At 39.4% G+C, this 21,782-nt stretch overlaps 2 protein-coding genes across 15 annotated transcripts; one reads left to right on the top strand and one right to left on the bottom strand.

The window, feature by feature from the left end:
• Positions 1 to 138: 138 nt before the first annotated feature.
• Positions 139 to 6,741, bottom strand: dele1 (DAP3 binding cell death enhancer 1). Of its 5 annotated transcripts, none has more exons than XM_011480207.4 (13): positions 6,612 to 6,741; positions 6,424 to 6,522; positions 5,810 to 5,927; positions 5,561 to 5,663; positions 4,037 to 4,181; positions 3,697 to 3,888; positions 3,515 to 3,585; positions 3,329 to 3,422; positions 3,080 to 3,222; positions 2,335 to 2,493; positions 1,612 to 1,704; positions 851 to 1,010; positions 139 to 777 (listed from the first exon to the last, which is right to left on the bottom strand). In XM_011480207.4, exons 2-13 carry the CDS (start codon positions 6,452 to 6,454, stop codon positions 536 to 538), a joined length of 1,551 nt encoding a protein of 516 aa, XP_011478509.1. In that variant the 5' UTR covers positions 6,455 to 6,522; positions 6,612 to 6,741; the 3' UTR covers positions 139 to 535. The 5 variants fall into 5 exon arrangements, with proteins under 5 accessions (XP_011478509.1, XP_078809722.1, XP_011478508.1 ...); XM_078953596.1 differs by having other exon boundaries at positions 3,530 to 3,585; XM_011480206.4 differs by having other exon boundaries at positions 6,424 to 6,663.
• Positions 6,742 to 10,202: 3,461 nt separating this feature from the next.
• On the top strand, positions 10,203 to 21,746 carry bicc2 (bicaudal C homolog 2). Of its 10 annotated transcripts, none has more exons than XM_078953588.1 (21): positions 10,203 to 10,338; positions 11,608 to 11,911; positions 13,326 to 13,372; positions 13,638 to 13,707; positions 13,832 to 13,911; positions 13,989 to 14,150; positions 14,231 to 14,284; positions 14,373 to 14,588; positions 14,674 to 14,925; positions 15,080 to 15,211; positions 15,481 to 15,670; positions 16,884 to 16,951; positions 17,055 to 17,236; positions 17,670 to 17,775; positions 18,191 to 18,230; positions 19,892 to 20,058; positions 20,327 to 20,522; positions 20,620 to 20,777; positions 20,865 to 20,964; positions 21,047 to 21,173; positions 21,661 to 21,746. In XM_078953588.1, exons 2-21 carry the CDS (start codon positions 11,641 to 11,643, stop codon positions 21,662 to 21,664), a joined length of 2,622 nt encoding a protein of 873 aa, XP_078809714.1. In that variant the 5' UTR covers positions 10,203 to 10,338; positions 11,608 to 11,640; the 3' UTR covers positions 21,665 to 21,746. The 10 variants fall into 10 exon arrangements, with proteins under 10 accessions (XP_078809714.1, XP_078809712.1, XP_011478506.1 ...); XM_078953586.1 differs by having other exon boundaries at positions 16,818 to 16,951; XM_011480204.4 differs by having other exon boundaries at positions 13,986 to 14,150; positions 16,818 to 16,951.
• Positions 21,747 to 21,782: the final 36 nt, after the last annotated feature.

Genomic DNA, 21,782 nt, shown 5'->3' with positions numbered 1-21,782 from the left:
TGATTATTGAGACTGAATTAACTCCATAAGGATCGGATCTGACAGAAACAACCAGCATTTAAACATTTAATCAGAAGTTACAAAAGCATTCTGGGAAATTTATATTTTTGGTAAATTAAATAAAAGTAAACAAAACAATACTTTCTAAAAGTGTATTTATTTAAAACGGTGCGTCTTAACAGTGCAATCAACAGACTTTGGCAGCATGGTGGTGCTTTCACATCAAGAAACACAGAACAAGCCATTAAGCCACAGAGACATGTCATCAAATATGGTTAAACACATAGTTTTACATGTTTAAGACATTTTGCAAGGAAGCAAAAACACCAAAGGCACCAAGTTCTTTTACATTTACCTTGACATAGTAAAAATGTTTTTTTTTTTTATAACAAAAAAGCTTATTTTCTGATAACGTTACTAAAAGCAAAAAGATAATGTAATCAATACTAACTGACCACCTTACTTCCATCCAGACTTTACAAAATCTGGATGGATGGACCTTTATCTCCTTGTAATTTTACTCATGTTTGTCTATCTACCCTACTCCTACAGTCCACTGACAGCGCCCCTTCTCTGTGGGGGACGGCTGGAAGTGAAGGGGCATGGAGGACAATGACAGGGGAGCTCCAAGGTTCCCCATACTCCAGGAGTGAGGGAGGAGTGGAACGGTTGCCGGATGACTGGAAGTGGTCGGGGAGGAGGGTGTTGGTAGGAGCCGACTGTCAGCCACAGGGAAGCATGGAGCTGACTGGATGGAACGCATCACCACATCTTCAGCTGAAAAAAACATGAATATTATCATTCATCCTATACAGATACATCTGGAAGCATAAAATGCAGATGTGCTCACCTTTAGTGTTTAGGTCACTGTGGGGCCTGAGTAAACTCTTGGCTTGTTTGTTGCCTGCTTGAGCTGCTTGTTTGTAAAACTGAGCAGCTTTGTTGAGGTTCTGCCGCACGCCAAAGCCGCTCTCGTAACATTGACCCAAAAACAGCAGGGCCGTGTCGTCCTGAACAAGAAAAGATCAAATCATATCATTTGATCTGAAATCACTGAAATTAGTCGAGCAGGTCGTCCAATGACTGAAAGGTCGGTGGTTCGATTTCCCACTCCTCCCAGCCAGCTGCCGTTGTGTCCTTGGGCCAGACACGTCACCCTGGTTGCCTCCAGTGCGGCTCCACTGGTGTGTGAATGTGCATGAATGTCCCGTTGGGTCAGAGGGACCGTAGGCGCAGACTGTCAGTCTGCCCCAGGGCAGCTGAGGCTACATTAGTAGCTACCGTCACCAAGTATGAATGAGGAGTGAATAAATAATGGACACATTGGAAGCACTTTGAGCACCAAGAAAAAGCGCAGATAAATCTAATCCATTATTATTATTATGAAGAAGAAACTTGACCCAAAAATGATCAAAGTTTTACCAAGATAGTTACCCACATAAAAAACTTAAGTCGGTTCAACAATCAAAGATTAGGAGATGACAGTGAACTTTTATTTTTATGCAGCATTATTATTATTAACGTTAGTGTACGAGTATTTTACTTGAAAATTATGCGTTTTCTGGTATGAAGCCACTGATAAAAGTCTAGAAGCATCTAGAAAGCACTCACTCCACTCTCTGCTGCCATCTTCAGGTACTTAATGGACTTGCCCCCATTCCTCCCAGGATCCCGAGTGTAGACGGAAGCTAAGCACAGCTGGGCCTGAAGGATGGAAATTAAAACTGCTTTAAAGTCAAATAACGAATCCAGCTTAATTTAATTTCCAGAGAACTTTTTAATATAATTTTGTTGATTAATATTATCTATATTTGATTAAAGAAAAAACAAAAAAAATTACCCTGCTTTTCTCAGATATTTTCAAAGTGAAACATGGGTCAAATTTGTGATCAGGGTTAAAGAAAGCTTTTATTTGATTTTTTTCTTCTTTTGGATATTCCAGACCAGGCTTTTGCATTTTTTACGTGGCGTTGCCTTGACTTGTTCTTTGGTAATTGGTAAATGACGTGTACTTCAATAGCATTTAGGTCCAAAGGGCTTCACAGTCACCTTAAAGAAACCTTTTAAAAGGAACCAGCTCAAAATATCTCAGCAAGACTTAAAAAAATAAAAAATGACATCTTTTGTTGCAGTTATGTTTTACTGCCTTTTGGCTATATGACTTTTACGAAAGCTGTGTGTTGCAACAGATACAAAAACTTTTCATTTAAACCTTTAGTGTTGCAAACGTATCACTAAAATATATATTTCTTCAATTAAAAATGTCACTTGCACCAAACCACAGTGAAATATATTTGCATTGTGAAAGGCTGATCATGAAGGCTGGATTCGTACCTTGGTGATTCCAGCTGCAGCAGCTTCTTGAAGTAAGTTGACAACAGTGTTCATCTCTTCTGCACTCTGCTGCTCTCTGCTGGTCAGTAGAAGCTTTGCATATCGATACTGAGCTTGTTTGTGGCCTCTGGCTGCAGCCTGTCTGTAAAAATACAGAGCCTGGGGAAAAACACAGGTTATTGAATAGCTGGCAGATGAAAAGAAAGAATGTAATTGATTAAAAACAAGAGTTTTTCATTATAGAGATTCTTAGAGGCTTATATTAGTGAGAAAAAGTGATAACCTAAAAAAGTAGTTTGACACAACGATAACAAGCAAAACTGAAATCGGTGTATCAAAAAAACAAAGGCGTCTCTGAATAAAATATCTTTAATATTCAAACAAAGTGACTTATAGCAGACACATGTAAGATAGAAAAAACACATAAAGGCAAAACAAAAAACAGTTTTTACATTTGTTTAAAATTTTTGTTTAATTCTACATCCATTATTTCCATACATCAACAATCTAAAATGTATTAAACTCTCTTTTCAACATCGTATCGTTTACTGCAATAAAAAAAGGTTCCTTTTCCTTAACGGACTTGGACTTTCCTCTGAACTGTTGGGCACATGTGCCCGTTTTTTTTCCAGTTTCTAACGATAAACCAGATATTATTTGGTGCATAAGTCAACCCGAAACACTCAGCCCTGCTGACACTGACTGATTATGTAGGACTAAACTAGTCAGCAGACAACAGCCTCACCTTGTCTATGTCCTTGTCGACTCCTCGACCTTTTTCATAGCACACGGCGGTGTTAAACTGGGCTTTACTGTAGCCCTGTTGGGCCGCAGCTTGAAAACACATGAAAGCTTCCCTGTAATTCTCAGCCATAGTGTTTTCTAGGCCTGTTGGACAAGCAGACCAAACAATGAATACAAGAGAGGAAATATTACTGTTTCAACTGAAATGTGCATAGGATTGCTATTAGGGGAAACTCTAGCACATCCTTACCGATGATGTTAAGGATAACAGGAATACTGCTGTCCCCCACATGTTTGAGGTTAAGTGCTGCTTGTGATAACTTTTCTTCTTTGGATAAGGTGGCCTAAAAATAACAATGTGGACATAAATTATTTGTAAAGAAGTCAGTGAAGTGTATTTTAAAGTAAAAATCAAACAATAAAGTGAGAAATGTACTTCGTTTTTCCTCACTGTTTTTTCTGGACTAGTGTCATTCTGAGGACATTCTTCAGAAAGAAGATACTCCCCTGTGAGACAAGGAAGAACAAATTATTATTTGCAAGCAACTAATTAGCTCAAAAACGTACAAAAATGTCTTTTCTTTAAACATTTGTATATAAACCTGATAGAAAACAAACCAATTTCAGGTGAGTGTTCGAGCTCCCCCTGGTGGTCGGAGGTGGAACTGTCAGCAGTCAGAAACTGCTGGCCGGTGCTGGCTGGACTGTTGCTGCTGCTTTGAGTGGAAGAATGATCTGGATTCTGACTCCCTGTCATCCCCTGGAGACACAACACACTCCTTCCTCTGGGAAGAACATCACGTCTGGATACTGCATAGAGCAGATGGAAAGGACACACACCACTGTCAAGCTGTACTCTTAAGACTACAGAAATAAAAAAACTATTGTTTTTAAATGAACTGTTATTTAAATGAACGCGTTTTGCAAACAATGTTCTTGTGATGACAAAGGGACTTACAGATGTCAAGCAGGACGCGGTAGCCACACCGCTGCAGGGATGAGGACGCTGTCCAGCTCCCTGCATTTGGACTTGCCTCAGAACCTGATGAGAAGCTGGAGTGGACTCTCCTGCAGATCTGCATAAACAGAACTGCCACAGCACCCTGGGAAAGGGGGTTGATTTTACAATCTGAGACATCTAATGTTTAGGACTCCCAGTGCTGAGAGGTTCGAGCACCATGTGCCACAGACGACTTACGGTTGATGAATTTAATTTAAAACAAAGTAATTTTCTAGACAAAACGTTCCTATTATATCTAAATGTAAAAAGTCTGAATAAGGTTCGATTCCTCACGCAATAATGCAGAACATTTACAGTTAATCGCCTATTCTGCAAGTTGTCCCACTTAAAAAAAAAAGATAAGTGTGGTCTGTAAAGTTCATCATAGGTTCACAAAATATAAATAAATAATCTAGAAAATCATAAATTTGATTTTTAAAGAGTTTATATGTATAATGGTGAAGAAAATAAGTATTTAGTTCTACAAACAAGCAGGAATTCTGCTACTTCTTCTTCAAGAAGCTCTTCTATCCTCCACTGGTTACCTGTCTTTATAGCTTCTGTTTGAAATTTATAATTAAAGCTTCTGTTCTCTGGACTGCAACCATAGTAATGAAGGTTATTAATAGTAACACCCTACGTTGTCATGGATTCAAATCCTGCAGAGCTCCAAAGGTTTGCAGAGACCATCTGGATTATCCAGAGAGGGATTGGGAGAATGTCATGTGGTCAGAGGAGACCAAAAGGGAACTGTTTGGAATAAACACCACCGTGTTTGAAGGGGGGGAATAAGGCTGAGTTACAACCTAAGAAGACCGAACCCACTGTGACGCATGGGGGTGGGAACATCATGGTTTGAAGCAGATTTTCTGCATCTGTATTAAGGATAAGGATGAATGGATCTATGAAGAGATTTTGGGCCAAAACCTCCTTCCATCAGTGTGGCATCGAAGATGAAAGACATGGCTGGATTCTTAAGCATGACCGTGATCCCAAACACATGGTAACAAAATAGTGGCTATTTAAAAGGCATTTCAAGGTTCTGGAGTGGAGTAGCCAGTCTCTGAACCTCAAACCAACAGAGATCCTATGGAGGGAGTTGAAAGTCCATGTTGCCCAGCAACAAGCCCAAAACATCAAAGCTCTTGAGAAGATCTGCATGGAGGAATGGACCGAAATAGCAGCTAAAGTGTATGTAAACATGGTAAAAACATACAGGAAACATCTGACCTCTATCATTAACAACCACAGTTACATTAAAAAGTGTGATGATTTCCTGGATTTTTTTCTTCTACATTCTGACTCTCACAGTTAAAATTTATCTATGAGCATTTTAGACCTTCACCATTTTTCTAAGTGGAGCAACTTGCAGAATCAGTGACCGGCAGATACTTTTTTGCACCATTGTACAAACTAAAACTAACAAGAACCCGCACACTGATAATAGCACACTGACACTTTAAATGAAGTAACCAGACATACCCATCCCACAGCATCGAGGGCTGTGTAACGTGGAAGCCTCGCATAATCAAACTGAAAAGTCTGCTCCTTCCTATTCCTTTCTCCATCCTCCTCCTTCTGAGACCTGAAAGTTTCAAGAAAACCATCAACACCTCAAGAAAGTAAGATTTAAAAAAATAAAAATGGGGACGGCACATTTTAGTTTATCCTAGCCGTCAGATGGGTTCAGAACCCAAAGTCTGTAAAGACAAAGGATGGAGTTGGAAGTACCTGCCGTCAGACGGGAGTCTGGACGTAGAAAGAGCGGCTGAGCTGTTGAGAACCTCATCTTCCACATGGTGGTTCGGTGTCAGTCGTAAAGTGTGGCTGCCATGGAATCTATGCAGAGCTGAAATGCAAAAGTACACAAACCGAAAAAGAGATATGAACCTGCAGTTCTTGTTATTTTGGGACATACAATTTGTAAATCTGCTAAATATGATTAATTTCACTCCCGGAAGGACTACTAGTTAAACACAAACGCTTGAACTAAATGTATTTTTCGGGGGAAAATATAAACATTTTAAGGGCCTATTTGGGCTAAAGTGTTTTAAGTGGATGTGGGGAATTAAATTAATTATATTTTAAACGTTCTATAAAAAAAATAGGAAGTCAGGGACCGGAAGTTAATAATTACTGTCCGCAAAGACCAAAATAAACATCATGCTGTGTTCGCTGTGCTGAAGTTACATAAACGTCTCCCATTTACAGTATGTGCTACACAGTTTCTCATTTACAATAACAAGCTTGAAAATATGCGTAACAGCAAAATAACTAATGAAAAAAATTACAGCGAAATGAAAAAAGTGTATTTTTTCTTCAAAGACTTGAGTGACATTTCTCACCTCTCCCCACAAAACCTTGAACTCTCCACATGATGTTCGTCCTTGCTTTTAACCGCAGATATAACCTCGGGAAGACATGTTTGTTTCTCCCGCAGAGTTCTGATTCACAGAACAACCGGAGACTGTGGTTAATTCAATAAAATAGTTCCGCTGGTGGTAAAAAAAACAAATAAAAAAACAACACATACACAGCTGTCACGAGTTGTGCCGAAAGAGGAACAAACCGGAAGTGCGTAGTGAATTGATGCAACCGAGCCGAGGCAGGAAGTACAGGCAGAATCACGGCGCCCTCTTGTGGCAAAAGAGGTAACTAACGCTCTTGCATAAAGCTGCAGAGCATGGGATCTGACCCTAAAAAGAGCAAAAGCCATGAGTCACAAAATGTTTTTGTAACCATACCATTAAGCCATTTAACGCCAGTAAACATACGTTTAAAATAGTTGCAGTAATTGAGCCACTATAATTTTCTTCGTTTTAGTTTATTCTGTTTGATAGCAGGATGAATTTTCTGTCCAAAATAAAATTCTGCGTCAAAAAAATCCTCCTGCAGCAGATACTTGAATTAAAAAAGCCAATGCACCCCCATCCTTTTTCTACTTTTACTATCACATATAATCATGACAACATTGGTGCAGAACCTGTTTGAAAAAATCTTAATGTTCTTCAAGCTTATTCTGATAATAAACTACTCCTACATGTATTTTTCTCAGTTATATGACCCCAGACAATTATAAATACAAATGAATAAACTTACTTAACTTAAAGAAATTAACTACAAACCCTTTATTTATTGGAATTGAAAGCACATTTATTTATAAACAGAGCCACAATGGAGGCATAAAGGAGCTGCATGTGGCTCCAGAGCCCTATTTGCAGACCCCTGATGTTGAGAATGAATAACCTGCAATATTAGGTAAACATACACACTCAAATAACCTGTGACAAAGAAAATCTATAAGGGGAAAAATGGTTGTAACAAATGTCTCACTTAAAAAGCACAAGAAATGATTTATAACAACACTAAGTATGGACACCAACTGTAACACATTTATTTTTTGCAACTTTCTTGTTCCAGTCTTCCATGATGCAAAATGAATAAATAAATAAATAAATAAATAAATAAATAAATAAATAAATAAATAAATAAATAAATAAATAAATAAATAAATAAATAAATAACTAGCTCTCGTAAGAAACGAAAAATTATAGGATATAATTGATTTTTAAATACAATTAATATTTTTTTAAAGAACAATTTAAGGTGTCTTTTAAGTGACACTTTAGGATGGGATGTTTTTCTTAGTATCCAGTGGAATTCTAATGATTGCTGATGTTTAGGAAGATGCAAATAAAAAACTAAATGGAAAAACTGTAAAGTATTTAATTAAAAAAAATCCACAACCTCAAACTTAAAAATAATAGTGGGGATTATGTATAAATATAGGCTTAAATAACAGTACAAAACAGAGTGCAGACCAGTAAGAGCATGAATTAAATGCCCTTGGCCCTTTTTCCCAACTCAACATATACTTTATGTTTTATTTTATTTTATTACTGTTAAATGCAAGAAATTTCGGATATTGCAGCTAAACCTGTTGCATTTCGACAACGAATCTAAAGCAAATCAGGTTTTAATGGTGAACATCCAAAATCTTGCAGCACACCCCTCCTCTAAGATCACATTAATGTTGGTTTCCGAGAACTGGAATGCCAACTCTCTGAGAGGGTGAATGAGGAGAAAAAGGTGGCACTCGCCAGATTCATTAAAGAGTGGAAAGCAGATTTGGGAAATAGTGCAGGATTAACCAGTCTCCCTGCAGGATGGTTTGTCTTTTCTCTGTCCTCAGCAGTAATCAAACATGTGACGCACGTGCCGACATTTTACTGGAACTACGCACACTTCCAGTCAGATGGAGCTAAAAGGGGGGGAGAGGGGGTGAGCTTTTGAGGGTGAGCTGGAAAGAGCAGAAAAGCACTCGTAAAGTCAATTCAAACTTTGAGTTATTTGCTCCTTGCCCTGTTGCTATGGTGACAAAGTAATCGGGGCTTTCACTTTTGATCCTCCTCAGGCAAACAGCCTGCAGTGTTTTGTAATGCTTGCAGGATCTCTGCACTGCTAAATACTGTTTTGCTGATTTGCCTGGAGGCAGATGTATGGAAGTAATACAAAAAACACACAAGGTTGACGGTGAGACAGAATTCCTCTGGAGTCGGCAAACTGCGTCAGTGTCTTGCATTCCTGCATTTTTCAGCTTGTGACCCGCCGACTTGCTCATATCTTTATTTTGACCAGCAAGCACATTAAAGTGCATATATATATATTTTTTTGGCAAAAGGTGGTGGTCACACTTTAAGGTCCTTTTTGGGCAAAGAAAACAAAACTCTATGTTATTTTTTAACATTATTCTAACAATTGTTATCGTGTACCAAGTAAAATCATATAAAACAAGCAGTTTGTGCATATAAAAAGTGTTGTTTTCTTTTTTTTTTCTTGTACAAAATCTACAGCTTTGTCTCTGTACTGTGTTCATCTTGTGCTTGAATTATTTTATAAATATTTTTATTTGAGCAAAAACTGATTTTTACTGTAATTTAGTACATAGCACAAGTGTTGCTTGAAGGATATTTTGCAATAATAAAGCTGCAATGAATTCCTCTTTTATCACAGATGAAGAATACAGTAATTTTATAAGGTATAATTCTCTTTAAGGATCTGTTGTAAATAATTTCTCTCCTTCCCTTATGAATTTTGTACTTTTTCTGTGCACATAAAAAAGGAAAAGTCTTTTTCCAAAAACATTCATCTTTCAAATTGGATACTGCTACTAAAATAATTCAACCATCCATTTGATTTTAATTTTCCCCTTTCCCTTGTGAAGATCATACATGCCTTTGACTGGACCATTGGAATTTTATTTTTTTAGGAGGGGAGAACAGACAACAGAGATAAAGTACAATGAACAGCAGTCAAAGCTGCATTTGATTAACTTCAGCAGTCTCATAACTGTGGTAGATGAACACCACCAGCAGTAATTTACAATGTTTTAGTTTCTATCAATGTCAAAAGAGTTTGTGATTAAGCTTAAATAGAAGACAGAAAAAAGGACCAAAACAGGAGTGAAAAACGCTGAAGTTTTTTCCAGGCCAAAGCTTTGAACTTTAGACACAAACACTTGTAAATATGTAAATTTTTACATTTTGACAACCATCAACTGCAAGTAAGAAAACTAACATATTTTGCACGAGCCGTGTGTATGAGGTTTTAGTCAGGGTACAGGTTGGTCTTTATTGCATTACTGCACTTTGTCTGAAAAGTGCTATATAAATGAAAATTGTTTTTATTGCTTGCTTGATTGAGCATAAACACACATGCAAATATGTTTCTTTCACCCATAAATTCAAATGTTTTACTTATACCTGTTCCTTAAAATGATCAACTTCTAAATCTCGTATTACTTTTGTCAGCCAAATAAAAGTATTAACCTGACTTATTACAACATTTAAGCGTTGTTGCTTGGATTCAGTACTTTCTCATGTGGCACATGTCCGTGTGCACATTCAAACACCAATATCATCATACTACATTAACGTTCTACATCTTTTCCTTATCATTCGGCTGCTTGTAGACTTATTTTTTGTAGGTTTAGTTTCATCAGACTAATTTTGTAACGCACGATGTCCAACCTGCATTTAATTATCAGGCCAGTTCAGGTTTGCATCCAAATTGTGACTAATTAGCAGCTGCAGCATCATTTTGTTTTAATTAGCAAAAATGATCAGAACATACTGGGGCTTTCAGGAGGATTAAACAGACAGGTGCTAAATATAAGTCGGTCGGGCACAAGGTTGTTGACAGTTTCTGCATGAAATCAGTGTCCTGGTTTTAGCGGGAAAATAGGGACTAAATCATGTCAGGTAAGAGTTATTAAAGATTGGCTGCCTGGTGGTGTGTTGGTTAGAAGAAAAGAGTAAACCTTGACTGGGATTTTTTAAAGCTGGTATAAATTACAAAATGATAGTTGCATCTTTTTCTTATTCTAACATTTTCACATTGCACAGTTTACATGCTTTCTTAGGAGCTCATCACTTGCTTTCAAGACATTTTTAAAGCCCCACTCCGATCAGTTTTTGCTATATTGTAAAATTGTACAAATGATCGTTATGGTGTTTTTAGATAAAATCAAAAAAGTCATTTTCAAGGACATAGTTTCTGCAGAGCAGCAGGAATTTATTAGAAATTCCTCTCTGAGTTGTGTGATTGTTGACGTGGAGTAAGCCCATCATCCATCTGTTTACACTCACTCCTGCTAGCTTACCCCCACACCCCCAACATAAAATTACCGGTGCAACAAAAATGGCGAGAAATATTGTAGCCATCCAGCCGCACAGTTTCGATCTGCCAGCTCGGACGAGGAAAACAAAGACGTAAGTAGATCTGTTTTTTTCCTGCAAGTGGATGCATCAGAATGGAGCTGAGCAGGAAGCTTATGGCCCACCAATTGTAATTTATACAACAACTACAAGCTTTTTCAAATGGCATTGTTTCATCTTCTCCTGACTCATACATGCAATTTAAGCTTAATTGCCTTTACATGTGTCTTCTATCATCAGAAAAATGCAACTACGCGTTGAAAAGACCAAAAACCCAACTTTAATTGGAGTGTATCTTCAAAGACTTCCCCTTATCAGAACCTTCGAAATCTGAAAACCTTCTGTAGGGAGGACAGATGTGAGCTGAGGTGCAGTGGAAAACCAGGACATGAGTTTGTTTGGTCAGCTGTGTGTACTGCTGTGAAGATGACCTCACAGTGCATTTGGTTCATGAGCACAGTGTGATTTGAAGGTTTGTCATGTGACTTTATCATCTGATATAATCTGTGATTTTTCAGCTGTGGATTTCAAGATTCACTCAGAATGACCTGATTATCATCTTATGTGTTTTATTTCAATGAGATTTCTTGCTTATATGGTGAAAAGAAGAGACTTGCCTTCAGCATAATGTCAGTGACAGTTTCTTTGAATATTTAAGAAGCTCTAATTCTAAATCAATGAACTCATTTATATTCTCAATTAACTAAAGGGGGTGGAGTATTGGAGACAACTAACCGGGGTGTTTCTTACCCCTCTCTCCCCTCTTCCCTTTCCATGCTGGTCTCCTTGGTCACACACATGCACAAACACAAGTCACACAAACACTGACGAGGGCTCAGTCCTGCTATGGCCACCACCACCACAGAGGAGACTTCTGGGGTTTCTCAGGACACCATAGCACCTCAGCAGCCCGAACTAGGAAGTAACATAGAACATGACTCAGCAGCAAAGCCTGACCCCAAAGGGGCCCAACATGACAAAAAGGAAAAGGAGGAAGCTGAGAATGGAGGAGCAAGTTCTGCTGTGCAGAAGGATACAACAAGGCCAACTCTGGATCCAGAGTGGGTGGAAGAAAGATTCAGGATTGACAGGAAAAAGCTCGAATCCATGTTATATGGTGAGTGAAATGACACCTTGTTTTTTTTTTCTGGTGGTAAAGGGAGGCTTTTTTTAAAAAAAAAATTCAATTTACCTGGCAGGCCACATTTCCTACAAGTTCTCCTGTGTGTTGAGGTTGTTATTCGCCTGAACCCATGAGTCTGTCAGGGCAGCCAGCTGGCTGCAGCACTGCTGCTCCCATCAGTAGCTGTGATCCAGCAAAGCCCTGTTGGTGCATCACTGTAATTTATCATCTGCAATGACTTACACATTCAGATCTCCTTTTTCCTTTTATCAATCCTGTCTGGAGAGCAGAGGTGACTGCTTCTGTTGGCTACCGCTGCTTGGCAGATTTGTGACAAGTTCCTCCTTTGGGTCACAGAGGAAACTGACAGTGAAATATTGATGTAAACAATGACGGTTGGCTAATTTAGCTTTTTAAAGTCCCACTCATCTTTTGATCTATTGTAAAAGGCTCCCCAGTGTTTTTTTTTGGGCCAAAATTAAAAAGAAAAATCCTGTGACATTTTCCAGGACAACAGAGCAGAGTGGCAGTAGTTCATCAAAAATTTGCCTCTGAGTCATGGGTGGGACTGTTAGCGCTGAGAAAGCCCACCCTTAATTCCCATCATCCATCTGTTTACACGCTCTCTCGCTAGCTTACAACCCCTTTCAAATCCAACATAACATTACCACTTCAACACATACGGCAAGCAAACTCATAGCCATCCAGCCGTACAGTTTTGAGCCAGTTGCCGGCCTGGACAGGGAAAACGAAGTCATACATTAATCCATTTGTCTGCAAGCGAATGCATTAGAATGGAGCGGAGCAGGGAGATTGTGGCTTGCTGATTCTAGCACCTACATCACTGCTACAGGCTTTTTCAAACAACATTTTTTCATCTGCTTCTGATTCACAAAAATTTTAGGCTTAATCTTTAGATACGTCCTCCATCATAAGAAAAATTCTACTAAAATGTAAAAACACTATAACACGATTTTCATTGGAGTGGGTCTTTAAAAATATAAAGTTGATTTTAACCTTTTTTTTCTTTATTCTACTGGGGGTTATATAAATGCAATTAAAGTGAGGGGGAGGAAAGCCAGCATTACTGCGGTTGTCTCCCCAAACCAGCACCTTGTTGCTCAACCCCACACTGAGCTTTTCTCATTCCTCAGTTTAGTCCAGTGTAACCCGTGGTGATAAGGGGGAGATGAGGGCGTTCCTGGAGCTCCTCTTGAACCCCGTAAATGTCACCATGGCGCGATGACCTTTTAAAAAGTGTTTATGTTCCAGGCGACCTCTTGTTCTACTTGCAATGCAAATTTTACAAATGTTGACTCATGTTCTAAACAGAAGACTATGGACCTGCAACACCCAACCTGACTGCACATTATTTGAACCTTGCCTGTTTTTTCTTTTCTTCTTTTAGCTCCTAAGAGTGAAGACAGGGAGACAGGAGAGGAGTTTTTTGAGAGAGTGAGTGCTCCTTCCTTGAAAAATTTCAATGAACAAACTCAAAATAAAAAAAAGAGAAAACCCACACCTTCTGTTCTGCAGACAGCTCTTACTTTAAACATCCACATCAGTAAACCACTCTGTGACACCTTAATTATCTAAGTTTCCAACTCTGTTTAAAGTTGCTAAAGTTTTAATGGGGAAATCGTTGAAGGCTTTGAAATGCAAATGTCCCTTTGTGTTGTGAACAGAGGGATGCTGTGTTTGTGTCTGTGTGTTACCACAGGTGATGCGAGAAACTAACACTCAGGTGAAATGGCCATCCAAGCTGAAGATAGGAGCAAAGTCAAAAAAAGGTGCTGAAGTCTTCAGTTTTTGTTTAGCATCTTCACACTTCTGAGCAAACACTTTGGTCTATTTTCATAAAAAAAAACTTTCCAAACTGAGGCATCAACTCAAATAACTGAGCTTTTTCAACAGATCCACATGTGAAAGTGGAAGGTAAACCAGCCGGTGTCATAGAAGCCAAAATGAAGATTCTTGAAGTACTGGAAACCAAGGTGACAACCTTATCATGAGTAGCTGTTCTTTGATCTGGTTAATGCACGATTTACACCAGCATTTACATGAAAAGCAGGTAAACAAAGTAACTCTGAAAATGGACGTGGCCTACACAGAACACTCCCATGTGATTGGAAAAGGTGGAGGGAACATCAAAAAGGTGATGGATGCCACATCCTGTCACATCCACTTCCCTGACTCCAACCGTCACAACAGTGCAGGAGAAAAAAGCAACCAGGTGATGCTCTATAAATGATGCTTCCAATGTTCCCATGGGAACATTTATTCATTCATAATTTCTTTACATGCTCTGGTAAGGTTTCAATTGCTGGACCCATAGATGGGGTGGAGGATGCCAGGAGGAGGATTAGAGTAAGTGCTTTTCATCTTAAATACTTTTCCTGCCTTGACACAGGCATCAATGAAACACCATCATCTTGTTTCCTTGATGTTGCTCCAGGACCTCCAACCACTGTCACTGACTTTTGATCTGCCGGTGAGTCTGGTACCCCAGGCTCTTCCAGATGCAGGTTCCCCACTCATCCAGCAGGTAGTGCAGGCTTTTGGGGTCAGCGTAAATTTCAGGGCCCTCCCATTGCAGCCTCAAACCCAAACCTCTTTTTATGGAAACTGCTGCACCGTCTGGGGACTGCAAGGCAACACGGCCGCTTTAAAGGTTGGCACAAGTTATTTCCGATCCCCTCCCCGCATCCTTCAAGGTCCACCATCATGACTGGCTTGTGTACATCAACACTTGATAGGAGGCGACCTGCATCCTGATGGACCTCCTACTGGGTTCAGAGGTTCCAGGTGGGGCAGTAAGCAGCCAACTGGACGTCACCACCCAGCAGCATCTTTTTCTGTTGGGCCAGAACGGAACACACTTTCTGAGCATTATGCAGCAGACTCAGACCCAGATCATCCTGCCAGACCTTAGTGCCCCTCAGAGTCCCCCCTCTCTGCTCATCCAGGGCAGCCCTGATGGAGTCTGTCTGGCTCGACAGCAGCTCATGGTACAGTGGAATCTTCTTGTTTTTTTCTGGCAGATTCCTACCTTCCAGTAGATATGCATTCCCCATCTGTCATTCCCTGCTCTTAAATTAAATTCCCCATGAGGTTTCTTCATAGTAGTCTGTTGTTTTAAATTTCACATGGGTGTTTTTTCAGGACTGTCTGCCTGTGTGTCTGATGTTTGACATGCGAGAAGATGGAGCAGCAGATCCCTGCATGCTGGCTAAGATGATGCAAAATCTTGGGGTATTCATTAGTGTCAAACCAAAAGTGAAGCAGACCAGCAAGGTACATGCTTTTCTATCACTAAACTCTCCACTCACAATTAAACAATTGTAATTATGTCAGCCCTCGGTTTCACCTCTTTTAATTTACTTTAGTTCTGTGGCCACAAAATAAAGGGTTTGCTCATTTCACATGCCTCGCATCAGTCAGAAAACCTTGTAAATTCAGTTTAATTTCAAAACGTGGATGCAAATGTATTCATACCTGTAGCTCAGTGTGCTGCAGTGAGTGGAATACTGACAGAAGAATCTGTGTGGATGTGTATTCATCAGTCGGTGGTGGTGAAGGGTCTGGAGCGCAACATCTCCAATATTTATGAGGCCCGTCGTGCTCTCCTGGGACTTGACTCCTCTGAGCATGCAAAAATAAATGGAGTGAGCCATGACCCCGTGCTTCCCGGAGGTGGGGTGACCAACTACTGGCTCAACATGTTGCTACAGCAACTTCGTCTCTCTGAGCAGGGTGAGCTTCTTGCCATCATAGTCCTTCACATTCATTATCGTACAAAAAAAGTTCCCGCTTTTTCCCAAAACAATCCAAGGGGCATAAAGGAAAGGGCAGATTCAATTCTGATGGGATTATTTCACAGATAATAGATATTTGCATTTACGTGTGCTTTAAGCCCCATTCTGATGAAAATTGTTTTTTGTGTTTAACATGTTCTTTTGGCATTTTTCTCTTGATGGAGGACGTATATAAAGAAAAGTAGGCTAAAATGGCTTTTTTAAGTATTTCTTGATTAAAATTGTTGTGAATCAGGAGCGAACACAAAAATGCTATTTGAAAGAGATTGTAGTTGTGAAGTGAAAACTACAACAGCAAGCCACGAGCTGGAATCTGGCTCAAATCTGTATGACTGGATTGCACCAATATTGCTAACCATTTTTGTTGCAGCTGTAATGTTAGGTTGGGTTGTGAGGGACTGTAAGCTAGCGGGAGAGAATGTAAACAGATGGATGACAGAAAGTAGGGGCAGGCTTACTCCACACCAACGGTCCTGCCCACAACTCAGAGGTGAATTTCTAATAAACTTCTGCTGCTGTGGAGAAACTATACAGAAAACGTTACAGGTTTTTTAGTTTTGAAAAGATTGGAATGGGACTTAATTAGACATAATTAGTAACAATGATTTTGTGGTCTGGTTTCTTATTTGCATTACCAAGACAGTTTCTGAGGAACATTTCCGCCAAAAAAATTAAACTTTCTCTTCTTTAAAATAAATTAATGTAAGAAATGTTCATAAATATGGACTGACCTGTAAATCTTTAATACATGAGACTGATTTAGATTAAATAACTTCTATTTTCATTGATTAGGTTTTTTTTATTTATTCCAGTTTTTATTTGCAATTTTGTCTTTTGTTTTTTCTACTGTTTGTACAAAAATATTGACTCAAATTGATTAAGAAATGTGCTTTTCACCACTGAAGTGTTGGCAATAAAATATGATGATGATTAAAACTTTTGTTGCCCACAATCTTTTCAAAGGTTTTGTTTATAGTAACTTTTCCAAGGTCATATTTCTGAAATCCTTTTAAAAGGTTTATGTCAATCAGGACATTTTTTTTGTAATATGAAAAACATTCTGTGCTTTTCATTCTGGTGCACAGGTTCTTTACCTGTGTCATCCACAGAAATTGGGTCTGGTGGTAAGCCCCGACTTTCACCTCCTCCAGGACTCGCTCCTTCTCCTGAAGAGTGCAGGTCAGGGCTGAGGGGAACAGACAACCGGCCACTGGAGAAGGTGATGAATCATGAACTTTTGGGGAAAACAAAAGTTCTGTCGGATAACAGACATTTCTCTCTCACAAGCTCAAAATATAATTTCAATGTTTCTTCCTTCTCAGATTCTTGAAAACGAGTACCAGTCGGGTCAGTCTGAAGATGAGGACCCAGAGATGAGTGATGCAGCAAACGGCATCAGCAGGGTTGGGCTGAATGGTCGAAGAAGGAGCCTGCAAACTCCTGACGTTAACAAGGTTCTGAGCCAGGGCAGAAGGCATTCAACAGGACAAGCAATCTCATACAGGTCAGCAGTCTTAAAATCACCAATTGGGATAGATGTTCATTAACTGTTTTTATTTCTGTGAAAGAAACGAACCCTGACTTTTATTTAAAAGTTTGACCTGGAGAACATGTTGTCTCATCTTTTGTCTGAATAAAGTTTGATGGATGGATGTCTTTCCAGAATCTATAAATCACAAAGTCTGTCATGCAAAGGAGAACCTAGTACTCTCCTTTCTTAAGCTTAATTAGAGCCATACAGCTTTAACACCACAGCTCTCATTAATTGTGCTGGATATTTATAAAGCTTCATGACATTGTCTTTGAAATTCTTCAACAGAATTATTTCTGTCAGAGCGATGAAGGATTAATAAGGCCCGCGATGTGGCGTGTATTCATTAGACGTTCACCTTGCTTGCTCTTACCCTCCGTCTGTGTGTGTCTCCTGGATGTGGCAGACTGTTGAACCCAGAGACAAAGGGAGGGAGGGCTGAGAGGAGGAACAGCCTGAGGAGTGACGTGACTTTGCCTCCAAATGTCTGTGCTGACTCATCCAAGGATGAGGTAAAGCCAAACAGGAATTTAGCTTGTTTTCTCAGAAAATGTTCCCCTTCTACAAAAAAAATCATTTTCATTGGATAAACAGTCAAATTTGATGGATGAGTAATACAAGCAGAGATGCAAATCCTGTCACTTTGATGCCAAAATGAACACACAAGTTGGACTCAAAACAGCACACAAGTCATGTTTGTTGATTTGTTGATCTGATGTTTTTTTTTCTTCCCCTCTTACTCAGAATGTTTCTCCATGGAGGATTAATGAGTACCCCTTAAAAGCAGCATGAGTGTTTCAATCTCTTAAGCTTTTTTTCCTATTTTAAATTGGTTTTCTTACAACCTTTCCTGAACAACCAGAAAAGAAAAACGAAATCAATTTCATGCATTATTGACCTTCTCTATTTGCTTTATGTGTTTCACAGGATTATGATTACGAAAAAAAGAAACTACTCGCAACCAGAGGTTGGTACATCTAAAGGTTTACTATTTGAATCTGTCTTATTGAGAAATTAAAATCCTTTTAAAGACCCACTCAAATAAAAATAGTTTTTTTCATGTTTTAACATGTTATTGTGGCATTTTACTCAGAAAACCAAACTTATAACTACATTTCTGAGATGTATTTATTCAAATCATCATGACTCAAGTGATGAGGAAAAAATGCCATTGGAAAAGGCATGTAGCCCTGACCGTTGGTGAGTCACAGCCTTCCCATGTGCGGACAAAAAGATCCATTTACGTCTTTGTTTTCTTCTGTGCTGACATCTGGGTAAAGTGAACGGCTGGATTTCGCCTATGTTGCTCGCCATTTTTGTTGCACCAGTAATGTTGTGTTGGATGTACGAGAGGCTGTAAGGCAGTGAAAGAGTGTAAACAAAGGGGTGATGGGAAATGAAGGCAGGCTCATTCCGCACCAACAGTCCAGCCCAAAATTCAAAAATGAATTTCTAACAAACTACTGGCGCTATGCAGAAACTATGCCCTAGAAAATTACACAGGTTGTTTGATTTTGGCCAAAAAATTCATAATCATAATTAAATGGCCACTGGAAGCAGTTTTAAAATATATCAAAAGATGATTGATAGGTGGATTTGTTATAGGGTCTGGATAATGAAAATACTCTTTTAAATGAGTAACGTTCTGCTTTTGAAGTACAATGCCACGTTTATTTAAAATTTTAATTATATATAAATAATACATTTGAATAATAAACAAAGGCATTGCATATCTTTTGCATGCCTTGTATTTTGTAAAGAATTCAGTAATATTTTGGGGGTGCAAGCTGACATCCCACACCGAGGTAGGGATTTAACCGAGAGGATGTTGAACAGACATGATATCTACTAGAGCGACTCATGATTGAGAGCTTTTTACGGGCTGCTGTGTGCCAAAGTTATAACAGAGTAGCACTGACTCTCACACTGCCATAGGTTCACAATGCTGATATGACCACACGTGGATCTGGACATCCTCGCACACACTTCTGCCCTTAGAAACGACAAATATCCAGCAAACTCTGCCTCATTTGTCATGCACACTGAGAGAAGCTGCAGCCAAATGCTACCAAATTCCCACAGTGTTGTTTTATGGGATTATGAATAAGCAGTCTGAATGGGCCATCTGCCTCTCAGTCATTAAGATGTCCATATGCCAGCCTATGAGCGGGGCATTTACTCACACAGAAACACACATGCACACTTTTAACGACAGCCCACCAGAAACAGTCTTGTTGATATTGCACTCTGAGTGGAGGGTTGTTGCCATTCTCATCACACATTCAAAGGCGTGGAGACCCTTTTGGAGTGAGTGTGCTAGACTTTGCAGTCTGAATTCTGTAGCGCTATGCATGCTGGAAAGAAGTTCTACTGATCGTGATTCTTTATTTACCTTATGGAAAGAGCTGGTTTAGGTCTGGGCCTCAAAACAGACGTGGAATGAAAGAACTGAGGGTCAATATGAAGAGTACACAATGGCCCAGCTTTGTGTAGGTGCTGCCGAATCTTTTGTGTAGCACCTACAGTATCTTCAGACCAAAGTCTCTTTAAAACATCAGAGTCTTGCTTGAAAACAAGCATTTCTTTGACTTTTTTCATGTAAATGACAAATTTAGTTTGTGTTGTCAGCAATGCAGAGGAAGCCGGTGGTCACTGAGGTCCGCACGCCAACTGATACCTGGAGTGGCCTCGGTTTCTCCAAGTCAATGCCAGCTGAAGCTGTCAAGGAACTCCGCACCATCAACCGCCGTAGCTACAAGCCTTATCTAAGCACCACCAACAACAATCAGCAGCAGGTGCAAATCTGCCAGTTGTGAAATTGTACTTTTGATTGATTATTTTTGATTTAAAAGTACATTGGCTAAAGTAGGTTATTGCCTTGAAGCTCATTTAATGTTATTAGTTGTGATTCTTTATTTATGCGGCAAAAGCCTGATTGGCCTGCATGACAGGGGATGTAAATGACAATAAAAATGAAAAATTACAATTTTTATTGAGATTGATTAAACCTACAGGAGCAGCTAAAAAGATGATTGTTGTGACTGCTTCCATGTGTCTCCTTAGTCTTGGGCTGCTCAGACGGGAAAGGCGTGTAACGGCAGTAACTCTGAGAACTGGAGAGACAGACGTGGATCAACATCTCGTATTGTTTCTTCCTCTCCGTCCTCCCCCATCTCACCCCCAGCAACCCTCTCATCCTCCACCTCTTCTTTTCCTTCATTTGCATCCTCAATGAGCACAAACAGGAGCGACACACCACGTAAGTCTTGACTGTTTTAAAGGGAAATAAAAACCACTCTAAGCATTTTTTTTACTTCATTCACTGGTGGAGTTGACCTCTGAACTTCAATGTTTAGCGGAGGGTTTTGTAAGCAGCAGCTTCTTTGAAAGTTCTTCAAGGAGGACGTTAACCTGCAGCCAGCAAAGTCCCTCCCCTAGTGTGACAGATGACTTGCATGAGTTGCTCAATCAACTTGGCCTGATCAAATACATTGATGTGTTTGAGCAACAAGAAGTAAGCTTGTGCACAGAAAATTGACCTTGATCCACCAGAACAATGTCTGGGTGAGTGATGCATTCTGAATGACTCTCCTTATGACAGATTGACTATCAGACATTCCTCACTTTATCTGATGATGATCTAAAAGAGGTGGGCGTCTCCACTTTTGGAGCCAGACGTAAAATGTTATTAGCCATTTCAGGTGAGAATCATTCTTGGTATCATTTGGATATCTATTGTGCACTTTGTAGCTGTCACGTCATATGGTTTGACTGTTTGTCTAGACCTCAACAAGAGCAAAAGGAGGCTGTCAGATGCACCGGCAGTAAAGTCCGGCTATTTGGAGGGAGGTGCGAGCGGTCGGCTCCCTCGAATCATAGATGTGGATGTTGCAGCTCAGCGTAATGGATGGTGAGAGAGGGCGTAAAGCATCTCTGAGACTCAATTAAAAAACGTAGACTGTCTTTGACTCTAAGAAAATGTTGTTTGTTGTGAAAAGTTAAATGCTTTTTTATTTTCTATAAAAAGAGGACAAAATGCCCCCTGTAAGGTTTAATGCCAATATTTCAGTTTTTCAGCAGCCACAATCCAAAGTTTTTGTCATAATTTTTGTACTCCTTTGAAGTGCCTTTATATGCAGATTACATGTTTGTGTGTCTTAACGAAGAGTTTGATGCAACTGTAAATAGATTATTACATAATAAACATGAAAACAGCATAATCGTCTTCAAAATGTAGCAGTTGATCTCTGTCTTCTGCACTGTGCACTCATTTTTACACAAGATTCTAGTGTAAAAATCTAGTAGAAAACAGCCCAACACTAGAGGGCGCCAGTGTGACGCTATGTTCATAAAAACAGGATGTACTAAAGAAGAATTTTGTATTTTTTTTCTTACAGGTGACAAGGTTACTTGGGGAATCTTGAAAAAAAATACAAATGCATTTGAAAAATCATACATAAAAATAAACACTGTAAACACATCACCCAACTGTTTTTGTTTTCTAATTTTTTCCCCCCTT

The sequence above is a fragment of the Oryzias latipes genome, chromosome 10 (assembly GCF_053564925.1).
Source record: "Oryzias latipes strain Hd-rR chromosome 10, Olatipes_Hd-rR_3.1".
Taxonomy (NCBI): domain Eukaryota; kingdom Metazoa; phylum Chordata; class Actinopteri; order Beloniformes; family Adrianichthyidae; genus Oryzias; species Oryzias latipes.
Note: the sequence above shows the minus strand (reverse complement) of the source record. Positions and strands in the feature narration are given on the sequence as shown.

Bases quoted from the DNA above. Each gene is read 5' to 3' on its own strand.
- bicc2 (XM_011480204.4), top strand. From the start codon at position 11,641: ATGGCCACCACCACCACAGAGGAGACTTCTGGGGTTTCTCAGGACACC. The intron at 11,912-13,325 runs GTGAGTGAAATG...TTCTTCTTTTAG, and splicing joins GCTCGAATCCATGTTATATG to CTCCTAAGAGTGAAGACAGG. The intron at 13,708-13,831 runs GTGCTGAAGTCT...CTTTTTCAACAG, and splicing joins AGGAGCAAAGTCAAAAAAAG to ATCCACATGTGAAAGTGGAA.
- dele1 (XM_011480207.4), bottom strand. From the start codon at position 6,454: ATGTGGAGAGTTCAAGGTTTTGTGGGGAGAG. The intron at 3,889-4,036 runs GTAAGTCCCTTT...TGCTCTATGCAG, and splicing joins CCGCGTCCTGCTTGACATCT to TATCCAGACGTGATGTTCTT. The intron at 1,011-1,611 runs GTGAGTGCTTTC...TTTCTTGTTCAG, and splicing joins AGATGGCAGCAGAGAGTGGA to GACGACACGGCCCTGCTGTT.